Source organism: Drosophila subpulchrella, unplaced genomic scaffold (genome assembly GCF_014743375.2).
Source record: "Drosophila subpulchrella strain 33 F10 #4 breed RU33 unplaced genomic scaffold, RU_Dsub_v1.1 Primary Assembly Seq358, whole genome shotgun sequence".
Classification (NCBI taxonomy): Eukaryota; Metazoa; Arthropoda; class Insecta; order Diptera; family Drosophilidae; genus Drosophila; species Drosophila subpulchrella.
In genome coordinates this window covers 676,637-691,142 of record NW_023665580.1, presented here as the reverse complement: position 1 = coordinate 691,142, position 14,506 = coordinate 676,637, and the positions used below count along the sequence as shown (strand labels likewise).

The 14,506-nt window shown below is 40.2% G+C and overlaps 1 protein-coding gene across 1 annotated transcript in view; it reads left to right on the top strand.

Moving 5' to 3' along the window:
* The first annotated feature begins 2,803 nt into the window (after positions 1 to 2,803).
* LOC119561517 (histone H4-like) overlaps positions 2,804 to 14,506 on the top strand; it is a 51,161-nt gene continuing 39,458 nt past the window's right edge. Inside the window, exon 1 of the mRNA XM_037875168.1 lies at positions 2,804 to 3,166. Coding sequence (XP_037731096.1) covers positions 2,841 to 3,166 — 326 coding nt within the window. The 5' untranslated portion in view covers positions 2,804 to 2,840. The remainder of the gene's footprint in view (positions 3,167 to 14,506) is intronic.

Sequence of the window (14,506 nt, the reverse complement as noted above, 5' to 3'; positions counted from 1 at the left end):
AACATCACCAAGACCGATAAGAAGAAGAAGCGCAAGAGGAAGGAGAGCTACGCCATCGACTTGGCCTTCGCTGCTGTTGGCTTCGCCTTTACGGTTCCAGTTTTCTTGGCATCCTTGGCCTTTGCCTTTTCGGTTTTCTTCTTCTCTGCGGTCTTTTTGGTGGTAACAGCCTTCTTAGCCTTGGGCTTCTTCTCGTCAGCTCCGGCGGCAGCTTTCTTGGCGGTGGATCCGGTCTTCTTGACGGCTACCTTCTTGCTTTTCACCTTCTTCTCAGCAGACGCAGGCTTCGGCTTCGGATCCTTCTTGGCGGAGGCCGACAGTTTAAATGAGCCAGACGCCCCTTTTCCCTTTGTTTGGATCAGCTTTCCATTGACCACGGCCGATTTCAAGTATTTCTTGATGAATGGAGCCAGCTTCTGGGCATCGCATTTATAGGTGGCAGTGATGTATTTCTTAATTGCCAGAAGCGATGAGCCGCCACGTTCCTTCAAATTCTTGATGGATGCGTCCACCATTTGTTGAGTTGGCGGATGCGATGGCGGGGCAGCAGCCCTTTTCACCTTTGGGGCTGCGGATCCAGATGCCTTCTTGGTGGCCACCTTCTTCTCAACTGACACTGACGGGGCAGCCACTGGGGAAGCGGACGTTGCAACTGCAGAATCAGACATTTTTCTTCACTAAAATACACTTTTTCATATAGAAAATGGGCCGCGCGCTTATTACCAACCTCCTTCGTTCGGATGAGAATCGAGGAGGAGAGCACTTTAACTGTGCGCCTGGCATCAGGCATTTGCTCTGCTATTATTTGTTTGAAGTGCAAACATATTTTCTTATTTTTAGTGCTTAAGATTCTAAAACTTAACAATCTTTTTATTGTTTTACATTCTTAAATGATCTATTAAGCAGGTAATGTTTTCAAAATGTAAGTATCTTGTTTTTGCGACCTTTTATTGCCTTATCAACTTCAACATAGACATTCGTAACATGAGCAATTTTCTTAAAAACCCATTTTAAAATATGATATCTTAAAAATATTTTGTAACTTGCTAATGAAAAAATAAATTTGAACCTTTTACTTAAATAAGTACTACAATTATATTTACTTATCATTAGTTTAGGTATTTTATTACTTGTTCCAAGTTGTCCCTTGGCTACGTACGAAGTTGGCTATCAAGCTACATTCGGCAATGGTTTTCTGACTGTTAAAAATATAAATCTTTTAAAATATTGTATTTATTCGATGTTTTCTTAGATATATCATGTCTTTGCTCAAGACAGTACAGCATTGGATGCATGTTTATAAGCAGTTTTTACAAAATTTGCTAATATGTGTTTCATGTATGAATCCCATTGAGGCCGCACTCAAGTTAACATTAAAGAAAAAAATCTAAAAAATATACTTAATAATATTTTTCTTGTTTTTTATAAAGCATTATGCATTCATTAACGCATATGATTTATTTTCAGATAGCGTTTAAAAGTTTTTCGATTTTTTGTTGATGCTTGAATGTCTAATGTTGATCGTGGTTGTCCCACATAACCCTCCCTTTCTAAAAACATGCCGACATTTATAACAAAATTTTTTGAAAAACGTGATAATACCAAAAGTACAATCAAATTGAATCTAATCTATTAAATAAATCTAATATTACAAAAAACGATATATAAATTCAGGAATATATATACCCATAAGCTGTTTTTTTTGTGTCCCATATAAAAATATCGTGGAGGTTGCACTTAACATTAAAAAGAAAATATAAAAAATGTATTTTTAAATCTGTTTATGTTTTATTAAGCAAATAGATTCACAAGCCTAGCTAATTTTTGTTCATCTCGCATGTAATATTTTTTAGTTTTTTTCTGATGCTTGAAAGTCTTGACCATCCCTGCCGCATAGCAGCTCCATCGCATTAAAAACCCCACCCAATCCAATATTTATTGATTTTATCAATTCTAATTTCTATCAAATCACAAAAAGTTACATACAATTATTAACTCCACTTACAAAGGAACGAGTCGAAAAGTTATTTTTTTATTTTAACGTTGAAGCCTGCAGATAAAAATTAGTATCTCATTGATTGTAATTTGTGGTCCTGAAAAGGACCGATTTGTACAAAGTATGTTAGCGCATTGGCAGCACGCACACTTAAGCACGCTCGCCGCGAATGCGACGGGCTAACTGGATGTCTTTGGGCATGATGGTGACACGCTTGGCATGAATGGCGCACAAGTTGGTATCTTCAAAGAGGCCAACCAGATAGGCCTCGCTAGCTTCCTGCAGAGCCATCACTGCCGAGCTCTGGAATCGCAGGTCAGTCTTGAAGTCCTGAGCGATTTCACGCACCAGACGCTGGAAAGGCAGCTTGCGGATCAGGAGCTCGGTACTCTTCTGGTATCGACGGATCTCACGCAGGGCAACAGTTCCAGGGCGATACCGATGGGGCTTCTTCACGCCTCCGGTGGCTGGTGCGCTCTTGCGAGCGGCCTTAGTAGCCAGTTGTTTGCGTGGCGCCTTGCCACCAGTCGATTTCCGAGCGGTTTGCTTGGTACGGGCCATTTTCGAGTTCACGTTCACTTCACGTTTCAAAACACAATAAACGATAGCTGCATTTGCTACCTACTTATATAGCAAAACGAGGAGGGTTGAAAAGAGAGGGAAGCAGAGGCCATCTCACTTGTCGAGCAGAGAGCTGTGAGCGAAGAGCGGGACGCACATATCGTTCGGACTCGCTCGTGTTTCTGGGGTTTTAGGTATAAATAAGAGTGCGTCGAAAATCAGGAATTAGTTCTTCAGTGACTTTCGTTTCGTGCAGTGTGTTAACAGTAGAAAATAGTGAAATATGACTGGTCGCGGTAAAGGAGGCAAAGGCTTGGGAAAAGGAGGCGCCAAGCGTCATCGCAAAGTGCTGCGGGATAACATCCAGGGTATCACTAAGCCAGCAATCCGCCGTTTGGCTCGTCGCGGCGGTGTGAAGCGCATCTCGGGACTCATTTACGAGGAAACACGTGGCGTTCTGAAGGTGTTCTTGGAAAACGTTATCCGCGATGCCGTCACCTACACCGAACACGCCAAGAGGAAGACTGTCACAGCCATGGATGTTGTGTACGCCCTGAAGAGGCAAGGCCGCACCCTGTACGGCTTCGGCGTGTCCTTATCGCGAAGGATGTCAGCGGTTCTCCCTTGCCTTGCTAGCTCGTCTGCCATGCAGTTGCCCTCATTATTGCTGTGTCCAGGCACCCAGATGAGGTTGATTCTCAGATGAGTGGCCATCTCGTTAAGAGATTTGCGGCATTCAGAGATTGTTTTTGAGTTCGTTGTTTAGGAGTCGAGGGCCCTGAGGTCTGCTTGACTATCCGAGAAGATGAAAATATCTATGTCATGATGTACTGACGTGTCCAGGTGGGTCATGGCTTCCTGAATTGCCATGACTTCCGCTTGGAAAACACTACAGTGGTCTGGTAGGCGGAATGAGACTTTTATGTCTATTTCGGGGGAGAAGACTCCCCCACCTGTATGGGAGTTAAGCTTGGAGCCGTCTGTGTATATGTTGACGGCGTTTTCGAATTGGTGTGGGAGGTTGTCCCAGTCTGTACGCGTGGGTATGAAGATCTTGTATATTCTTTCGAAATTGACTATGGGTGGAACGTAGTCTGTACTACGTGGTAAGGATGAATGTTTTGTTAGGATACTGGAGTGACCCGTAGAGCCTGTTGTCCATGCCGCTGCTTCGCGGAGCCTCAGCGCTGTTGCAGATACCCAGCTTTTGGCAAGTAGGTCCAGGGGTTGGAGGTCGAGAATTGTGTTTAGTGTTTCAGTGGCGGTGGGGCGGAGCGCCCCACTGATGCAGAGTTCTGCGCTTCTTTGGATCTTGTGAAGGATCCGAAGGTTGCAATTTTTTTCTAGGGAAGGCCACCATACGATGTTTCCGTAGAGGAGAATGGGCCTAACTATTGCAATGTATAGCCAGTAAACTATCATGGGAAAGAAACTCCACTTCCTCCCTATGGCTTTTTTACAAGCGAAAAGGGCTATGGCCGCTTTGCGTGTGCGATCTAGGATGTTGTCTGCCCAGAGGAGCTTTTTGCTGAATGCGGCCAGGGTTCGAGATGTTGTCTATACTTGGGTGTTTTTAGGGAATTGGGTGTCTAACAGTAGTTCAAGGGTTTCCTGACTGTTTTCCGTCCAGCTGTCAGCATTGGTATTTAGATAGCCAATGGTTGCTGGAGATTTTACTTAAATTCATCTGAGTCTGGATGCTTCCGCAGTAGATTCTATGCTACTGCAGAAGTTAGCCCAAGCTCTTCGTTTTTATATTCTAATTTCCTTTTTGTATAGGTATACATTTTTGGTATAATTTTGTATGGTATAAATTCCAGAAAGATTCGCTATTGTTGTATTTAGCTCTATTGAAGTAAGTTCTACACTCTCTTTTAAGGTTCGCCAAGGTTGTGTTCCACCATGGGGGTTTGTGCTTTGCTTTGACTGTTCTGCTTGGGCAAGCCCTTTTAACGGCCTCGCCGCAGATGTCAGTAAAAGTGTTAACTAGGTTATCTAATTCTTGACCGTTGCGTACGTGCATCGGTGGAGCGTGTAGCTTCCTGTTGAGGAGATTTTTGTAGTATCCCCAGTTGGTTAATCTTAGATTAGTAATGTTCTCGGCGGGAGGGCAGTCTAGAGTTATTGTAAATTCTATGTATCGGTGGTCTGAGAATGATTGCTCGATCCCCACCTTCCACGCTTCTAGCTGGTTAAGTAGGGGATCAGATATTAGTGTAATGTCTAAGACTTTCCTCCTATTTCTAATGATGAATGTTGGGTCATTACCTTTGTTGCAGATGAATAGATTTGATTGAAGGAGATAGTCGTAGAGTAACTCACCCCTTTAGATTGTGTTTGTACTTCCTCATAGCGTGTGGTGTGAGTTAGCGTCCCCACCCAGGATGAGTTCCTGTGTATGAGTTGCTGTGTTGTGGTGCTAGGTAATGGCCCTTCGTGGTCGTGTTACCAACAATCCATAGCTCTTGAATAAGGACTACGTCTATTTTGCCTGTGGCCAGGCGTATGAGGAGGGCAGCGGAAGCTTCCTTGCTGTGGTGCAGGTTAATCTGCTGGAATTTCACCATCTTTAGGACCGTGGTCGGGCTGGGTACCCTCCGCTTCCTCCGCTATGTCCTGTAGAACAGTACGCCCTGGTCGGGTCGTGTCCTGCGTGCACAGCTGCTTCAGGCTTTCTGTCAGCTCCGAGTCGGTTGACACGTAGCCAGTAAGGGTGGCCTCCTTGTGCTCCATTTCGTCGTCGCTCGTGGGTTCGTACGACGCACAGGCAGCCAGGTTGTCTGCCGCTAATTTGTCTGTGTCGTAGATGCGTAGTTGCATCTTATCGAACCCGTAGTTCACCCGGTTTTGTTGGGCTGCGAGGGGTTCCAAGCAGGCCTAATTCAAGAGGATAACCACGTTCATGGTGACGCGCTCGCTTTTCTCCTCCTTGACCACCTTCCAACCGTCTGTCGGAAGCTTCGGGTTGAACCTGGTCAGCAGGCTGAGTATAGCCTCTGGTTCCGAGGGTTCCGACGGCAGCCACACCCTCGCTCTCGGTCGAGACGGGATGTCTGCGGCCTCGCAAACTGCCAACTTGGCCCCGGGGTAGACCTCGCCGACCTTGTTAATGGCAGCCTTGTAAAGTGCTGCCGATCTCTCGTCTTCACTGGTGATGAAGTTAACGTTGCCCTGGTACCACCCTACATCTGTGCAATCGGGTGGCGGACCTGGGTTTTCGTCCAGCACCTTTCAAGGCCGCTGACGCAAGGCCCGTCCAACCAGACCCCATTGGTTCCTTGGGATCCTACCGCCTTCATCACTCTGGTCGATGACTCCAATGATCTTCCGATCCTTTACTACTTCAGCAAAGGATCTCTACTATGTGCCGCGGTTGGTTACTCTGGCCTTCTTGCTCGCTCGTTGAGCTGTCTCCATCGACCTCTCTCGCTTGTTGCTGTTGCTGGTGGTCATAGCGATGTCAAAGTCTGGGATTACCGCCTTTGCCCAGGCAACGTCCTCTTGGATTTTTAGGTAATCAAATTTTGATGTTTGATCCTCACATATCGGGTTGGTGGCCAGCCGTTTGAGGATCCGGAAAGCTTTCTTACGTTCAAGAGGTCCTGCCTGGTTAGGTGATATCCTCTTGAACTCCTTTGCTCTGGTACTCACCACGAGACCGGCTTTGTCGATCGCCTCAGGTTGGAGTAGCTGATTAGCCACACCTACGCTGGTGGGAGGCTTGGGCTTGTCCTTGTGGTGGGTTGGGCTTAGCAGGCTGCGTTGTTCGCTGGCCTTGGCAGGGGTAGACGTCGAAGCCGTGATCTTGCTCTTCTTGTCGTCGTTGGTTACGACTTCCGACTTTTTGAGAGTGTCGGGCTCTTTTTTGGTGTTGTTGCCTGTTATGTTGCTTTTATTTATTGACTTTTCCATGTTAATTCCATGCGGGAGTGTGAGGGGGTCTTCCGCCTCACAGTGCAGGTAGGTTAGTGGATGAAATTTACAAGATCGGGATGATATATATATGTCTGACGTAAATAATTTAATAATTTAATTTACCGCTTCCAATTGGGTCATCGATTGTTAGTACCCTGACTCGCTCGGGGAACAAAGGGGTGCCAGGAGGGGGGGGGGGGGGGGCGGCAAAATCCAATATGTACATCAACACGGCATGCCTTTTCTTTTCGTATTAGTTCACTCAATTTTATTTGTCGTGTTTAATTGTTCCTGGGTTTCACTGCGCCGATTCCACTGATTCACTAACCTTACTTCCTACCGACCGGGCTTTCTTTTTTTCTCCGCGTGTTTCGTTTCTTTTTCTTTTCCGCGTGCGCGACCGTTCGTCTTGAGGTACCAGAGCCGGGAGAGCCCGGAAACCGACGTGTGGCCCTCTGATCCTTTTTCCCTTTGCCTTGCCAGATCGGTTTGGTATTTTCTCTATTTTCTAGTATTTTTCCCTATGGTTGCCACCTCGGCCGGATGGTGCGGAACCAAACTTGACCTATTTTGGTTTTGCACACCAAAAATCAATATGTTCGCTTTCCACTTACTAAATCATAAACCTTCATTTTATGTCTCTTACGTACTAATAATAACAATGGCAAACTTAGTTAACTATTACTTATATATATATATTGTGACGGTCTAGCCGTCGGACAGGATCGTCACAGTAGGTTCAAAGGGTGTGGGAAGGGGGTATGTGTTAGCTATTTGTCGGAGGCGGCAGCACAAGCGCGACGTCGGTACTGCTACGGCGCAGATACACGCTGACTGTCCGGGGCTACTTATTTACGCTTAGAGTTGGGGGCTCGGCAGTAGCCGGGCCGTGTCCAACTTCCACGCTTATTTGTAGCTACCCTGGAGAACCAGGGCGCTCGCTATCCGCAACCTGTGACCCGTTCGGTAGCCTTCAGCTCGGCGCCCTCCGAGCCATCCCACTAGCCTTTTGGTCGAAGCACAAACACACCCTCAGTTGATTAAAAACACTCAACCAATCAGGAACACAGTCGATCGTAATTCAAGCATTAGAGTAGATTTTCAATATGTACTTGGAAACAACAAGCAAGTTTTTGTTAAGGAGCTGGCATTCATGCCTGCTGGAACTGTTATACCTATTTTTTTCCATTTCAAACCGCCATATAACATAAAAGAATTGGTTAATGGAGCTCTTAAGCAGCAGCACCTTAACCAGTAGAACGTAAACGGATTAGATTGGTCAGCTGGAGATATTCCATACACAAGTCTTGAAGAAATACTAACACCACTCAATGAGTATCACACAACTCTTGTTCGTGGTAAAATTAAAAAAAAAATTCTAATCAAGTATTTATCAACAAACATTATCGATGTAGATATTGGAAAAAGTTTAACTCAACTACACAATTTTTTTAAGAATTGTAGAAAACACAAGAAAAAAACTTCCACTTCGATGTTTATTAAAAATTTTATTTAAACTGTATCCTTAGAAAACACCAATTATGAAATATATAGCAATGGTGATACAGGTGTTTAAAATGTAGTAAAAAGAAATTCATGGTCCTATTACGTTGTCTCTTATTATGTATTCTTTTAAGAGATTTTTTGAAAATGATCCCTGCAAAAATAGATACACGCAACTTATTTATTGTAATTATTGCGGATCTGATACTCATTTCGAGAAGAACTGCTCCAAGAAACACGATCAAGAGAATATTAATAAAACCTTGTGTTACTTAAAAACATTATATAAGCAATTAGTAATAATATAATATAATAAAATTCATTCCAAATAAAATACATTTTTTAATAAAAAAAAAATTTTTACACAATTTTTTCATCTTTTCAAATCCTTATTTGTGGACCCTCAGGATCGGGAAAAACAACCTTTTTAGAAAATCGTATCATTAAAAAGAATGATCTTTTTAATATTTCAATAGATCGAATTATTTGGTGTTATGGAGAGGAGAGTGCCAAGCCCAATTTTGAAAATGTTGAATATTTTAAAGGAGTCCCTGAAAGGGTTGAAAATGAAACGAATGAACCAATTCTTTTAATATTTGATGACTTGATGGTGGGAGCCTTTAAAAAAAATGTGTGTGAGCTGTTTACAAAAGGATCACGCCATAGCAATTTATCACTGTGGACGGCAGTACACGTAGTGGCGAAGCGCGCAAGAGAGCGTGCGAAGACAATACTATATAAAGCCGCAGAATTGAAAATCTGCCATTATGGTCCGATCGTAACGAGTGATACACCAATCGAAGACCAAGACTTTTGAAATATAGATTTGTTTGGGAGAAAAAGCGGTGAAAAAGTAAAAATTTAGAAAATTGGAGCTGCTGGATACGGTGGGGATAAAATCCCCCAGCTGTTAAGCTAGTTTTATTCTGACTGAGAATACGCGTCGAATGACACCTTATTTGTTGAAATCCGATGTCCCGTTCAAAAGTAATTCAAAAAGCAAAATTTCCTTCTTCCCAAAATAAAAATGTTTGTCCCTTTGTTTGTGGGTTTGTATGCAGCCCATCTTAGTTTAAGGGTTTTGGAAACCCTATGGGTGTATAAAGTAGCTTAATGTAAACTGTGTTTATGCTATGCCTATTTCGTGTGTGCATAAACACCATTTCATGAATTCGATAACACACGAAAGTTGACTATGAATTCAGTCCCAATATACAAAATGCTGAGGCACAGCCTACTTCACAGCCTACTACTCTATAGAGCTCTATATCAAATTCAAGATATTTGACAGCTTTACTAATATCATTTCATGAATTTGTCTGTGTTGTATAAACAGGGGCTATTATAATGTCATGTATTGGAGAATACATGAAATTCATAGCATAAACATAGTAGTACACAACGTTTGTTCTACGACTTTTGGAAAAACCCGCTAGTTAACGGAATATCAAAAAAAAAGCCTGATTTAAAATGCTTATAGTATCTAAACAACTAATGCTACAGATACGTGCTATATATCTCTGAAAAGATAATTTAATTTGCTAAATACTCTTTATATAGTAAAATTGTCTAAATATAATAGATTTAGAGTTATGACAAAAAGTTATTTTTTAAAACCACTTTTTGACTATTTTCTCAAAATTGAGTCGAACGATTTCTTTTTAAATTTCAAATCATATAGCCCTTAAGATTCCTCAACTTTTGATATTTAACACTATTTGCCCTAAAAATTACCGTTTGGAAGATATTAAGCGATAAAAAGTGCAACTCGTTTCAGCTCCGTATACGAAATAGTTAATTTTTATTGGAATAAACAAGAAAAAAAATCAATTTGATGAAAAATATTCTTATTAGATTTTTTCAAACGGAAAATCTGTTATGGTTTTAGGGTCCTTTACTTGCTAATGAAGCTAATCGAAATAGGAAACGATCTATTTTTTCTACCACTTTGGAAAAACCCGCTAGTTCGGCGGAAAATGTAAGAAACGACAGATTTCTCTTGGAATCTGAAACTATACAGCCCTTGAGATTCCAAACTTGTGATATTAAAATAGGTAATTGAAGCTATAAAGCTTGTTGTGCCTAATTTAAGGTGGCGTTCAGCTAAGACTAGGCGTCGAATCTGTGTGTTTGGTTTTTCAATAGCCAAGCCATATGGGGACGACTCCTAGTCATGGTATTGGGGTACTTAAACTTTTGTGCAAAAAAAACTTCTGATATCAAACAAAAACACCTCTTAACGAGGTAAAAAGTAGTGGCGAACGCGCCTTTAAGAAAAATATATGATATCAACAATTGTGACGAAAAATGATATTACATTCGATAAAATAAATTAACTATATTCAATTTATGTATTCGGCACGCTACAACAGAAAATTTACGTGTAGGTAGAAAAATATTTACTGTTGCGGGCCGAAATCATAAATTTAATATAGTTTATTTATTTTATCGATAAAATAAATAAATTATATTAAATTTATGTATTCGGCACGCTACAACAGAAAATTTACGTGTAGGTAAAAAAATATTTACGGTTGCGTGCCGAAATCATAAATTTAATATAAATTAAATTAAATTTATTTATTTTATCGAATGTAATATCATTTTTCGTCACAATTGTTGATATCAGACATTTTTGTTAAAGGCGCGTTCGCCACTACTTTTTACCTCGTTAAGAGGTGTTTTTGTTTGATCAGTAATAGTATTAACTCAGAACATATTTCATAAATCTTCGCACACCAGAGATATTTCACTATTTGGTATTTTACATTGTTTTTACATTGTTGCTTTTAAAAATCCTCGTGATAAGCTTCAATTTCAATGTTTAGCAAGACAAATTTACCCAAAAAACCCGACGGAGCTATTTAGAATGTATAAAGAACTAACGGAGCAACCTCACGGATATTTACTTATTGATCTCACTCAGGGCTTTACCGGCCTCTTAAGATTTAGATCTGACATTTTTAATTTAGAATATTCCGAATTCTATTCAAAAGAGCCTAAATCAACAAACATTTATTATATGTGCTCAGAAAGGCCGACAATAGACTACGTTAAGCAAATTTAAGCAATAGTTATAGTGACCTGGTAAAAACAGTTGTAGAGACTGTATTGAACACATTACAGGGAAACCATAAAGTTACTAAATCCCACCTAAATGCTCTAAAAAAGTATAAAAATGCTTTGCGCTACCTTTCGTGCCCAAAGAGTACATTAAACTCAAAGAGAAAAGTTCTTATTCATAATGAGGGACTTCTACCGACTTTAATAACTTCATTACTTTCTGGAATTTATGGAAAACTTTTAAAAAATGATTAAAAATAAACATAATTTGGGCAAAGTAATTTTAATGCATCCTAACAACTATCAGAAATTGATAAACAATGATAGAGGTAATTAATTAATAAATATAAAAAAAAAATTGAATAATAACAAAATAACTGATTTCGATAAATGGCTCAAAATTCGTCAAGAATTAAGTTACTATCAAAATAAAAAACGTAATAAATCATGGAATCTTCAAAATGAACAAAATGCGAATCCTATTACAACCAGATCAAGTGAATCCCAAGCCACTGATTGGATTGATATGAAAATCAACGTTAAAGTACGGTCATTCACGTCCGGAAAAATTTGAGTTCCCCGATTTACCACCTGAAAGTGATGATGACGATTTTAATTCAAATAAAAAAGAAAATGTAGTATCAGATAAACGAAAAGTGACTGATACCTCTTTTTTTGATAGTCAAAAAGATAAAAAGAAAATAGGATTGGAGAAACCAGTGCTTGAAGTGAAGCTTAATGAACGACAACGTAAACTTAAATCAAAACAAGGGAGAACGCTATAGTCGAGTACCTCGACTATCAGATACCCGTTACTCAGCTTAAGCGACCAAAGAGAAATGGAGATATGCAAGCAGCAAAGCGAGATTTAAATGCGCCACCTACCGGCGGAAGACAGATTTAAGCGTTGTGTGCGTTAGGGTAGGCGTGACAAATTCATTGTTCAATAGAATAAGTTAGCCGCGCACTTTGCTCTCTCTGAGCGCCGGCAGTGCTTTTCTCTTTGCCGCTAAGTTCGGCCGGCAACTACCCTTCAGTTCCAAAAAAAAAGTTTCACTTGTGAATCACCTTGGGAATCACCTGGGACATGTCCTCGTGCACAAGTGAAGAACAAGTGACGCTCCATATAGAAAATTGTATGGGATGTCCGCATTTTCACAAGTGAAAATTCAAATGAAAATTTTTCGAAGTCCTACGGGATTTCACTTGTTCCTTATACTCATTTTTCGTATGGCCTGTCACGTGCCGGTGACTCGTCCCAAGTGAATCACTTGGGAAAATCAGAATTTTTCCTTAAGTTTTCACTTGTGAAATCACTTGCAAGGGACACGTCCCAAGTGAAACACTTGGGAAAATCAGAATTTTTCCTTGAGTTTTCACTTGTGAAATCACTTGCAAGGGACACGTCCCAAGTGAATCACTTGTGAAAATCAGAATTTTTCCTTGAGTTTTCAATTAAAAAAATATAGAATTTAACTCATTTCATTTTAATTCATTTTAATTAAATGGTACTATTTAGATTTTCAAAAATTGTACAATTATTGTTTCTGTTTTTTTGCTTCGTAAGCTTATTTTTAACGTTAGACATCGCCGTTCTTAAACCTTTGTCCGGGTCCTCTGAATCCTTGGCCAACGCTCCTGAAAGAACATATGTATGTTTAAAAAATGCGTTTTATTTGTTTAATTGTATATTTACCTTTTATAGCTTGTTGCAGAATTTTTATTGGCACAAAACATTTCGTCATCCACTTTCGGCTAACGGAACCCATTGAATACCTTCAAAATTTACGTACTTTAAACTAAGATCAATGCACAACATCTTAAACTTAATGTAGCACTTACCTGACTTTATTATATTAACTAAACGATTAAAGTAACTCTGCTGCGCACCATTAAAATGGATGCTTCCCTTTCAATCACTCAAACAGAATGCACCAAGTCTTCTCACCCCTTTACTAGATTTCTTTTGTTTTCTCTTCGCTGTTGGCGCGTGCCACTGCACCTATACCCTTTCTAAAGTGAAATATATCCGACTATATAGTTTTTACTTTTTGAGTAAAAAATACAATACGATTTTTTTTTAAATGTTAATACTTAAATGTTTTAAATACTTAAATCAATTTTAACGGACTAAATTTCTATAACTTAACTAAAAAATTATATTGTAATAAAAATGTATAATAAGTAAATATAACATTATAAGTAAATTCAATTTACTAAATTTTACTATAATCAAATAGTTTACTTTTATAAAACAATATTAGTTGTTTTTTTTCGATACACAATAATGCTCATAAAATATTAGGGCATTCACATGTCGCTTTTCCACGAAAATTTTTCCGCCGAAATATTAGTCGCTAGCCGAACATAACGGAGAGACGCAAAAAAAAATAACGGACCAGCCGAAATTTGTCTCTGCGAGCGCGGAGTCCAGGCAGATTATAAGACAAGAAAGAGAGGGAAATATCCGAATATCTGCCTCTCTTTGTTGCACGATCGTTTTCGTGGGCAGTCTTCTACGCTGCGCCGACTGCTCTGCTGACGTCAACAGCGGCACAGCGTTTTAGGCACAAAAAAAAAAACAAAAAAGCTTTTTGCCTTGAGCCATGTCACCGCGTCCCTACTGCAGAACTGAAGGGTATTTACATACACACACATACACGCGTAAAAACATTTCGCACTGTCTGGCTCTGACGTCATAGCTTTTTTTCTTGGGAGGTTTGTGGGCGTTAGAGTGGGCGTGGAAAATTTTTTTTTTGGGTCAATCGATAGGTATGGACAAGACTAATACATTTCAGTTAAAATTTTCTATCTAACATCAAAACTGTAGGAGCCACAGTTTTGGGCGGTTTGTGGGCGTTAGAGTGGGCGTGGCACTCTACTGAAACAAACTTGCGCTGCGTAAGAAGCTCAGGAATCTGCTCGCCAAATCTCAATAGCCTAGCTCTCATAGTTTCCGAGATCTCAGCGTTCATCCGAACAGACGGACAGACGGACAGACGGACAGACGGACAGACGGACAGACGGACAGACGGACATGGCTAGATCGACTCGGCTAGTGATCCTGATCAAGAATATATATACTTTATGGGGTCGGAAACGCTTCCTTCTGCCTGTTACATACTTTCCGACGAATCTAGTATACCCTTTTACTCTACGAGTAACGGGTATAACTACAAAAATTAAAATTGGAAACTCTACCTTACCGAAATTTTAAATATGTAACAGGACGCGAAAGCTTAATGCGATCGGTTAGAACAAAAAATTCACTACAAGCTGGTAAAAATAAATTAAATTGGATTTCGTATCATTAACTTCCATAAAAAATTAAATATGGGTTATTTAAAAATTTTTATTCACATTTCTAGGTAATGACTCAAAGAATGTTTTTCCTGATAACGTAAAGTGTGCATTTACAAACATTGTAAACATTCCAGAAGACATGAACGACGATTGGGAAGTCGGTAT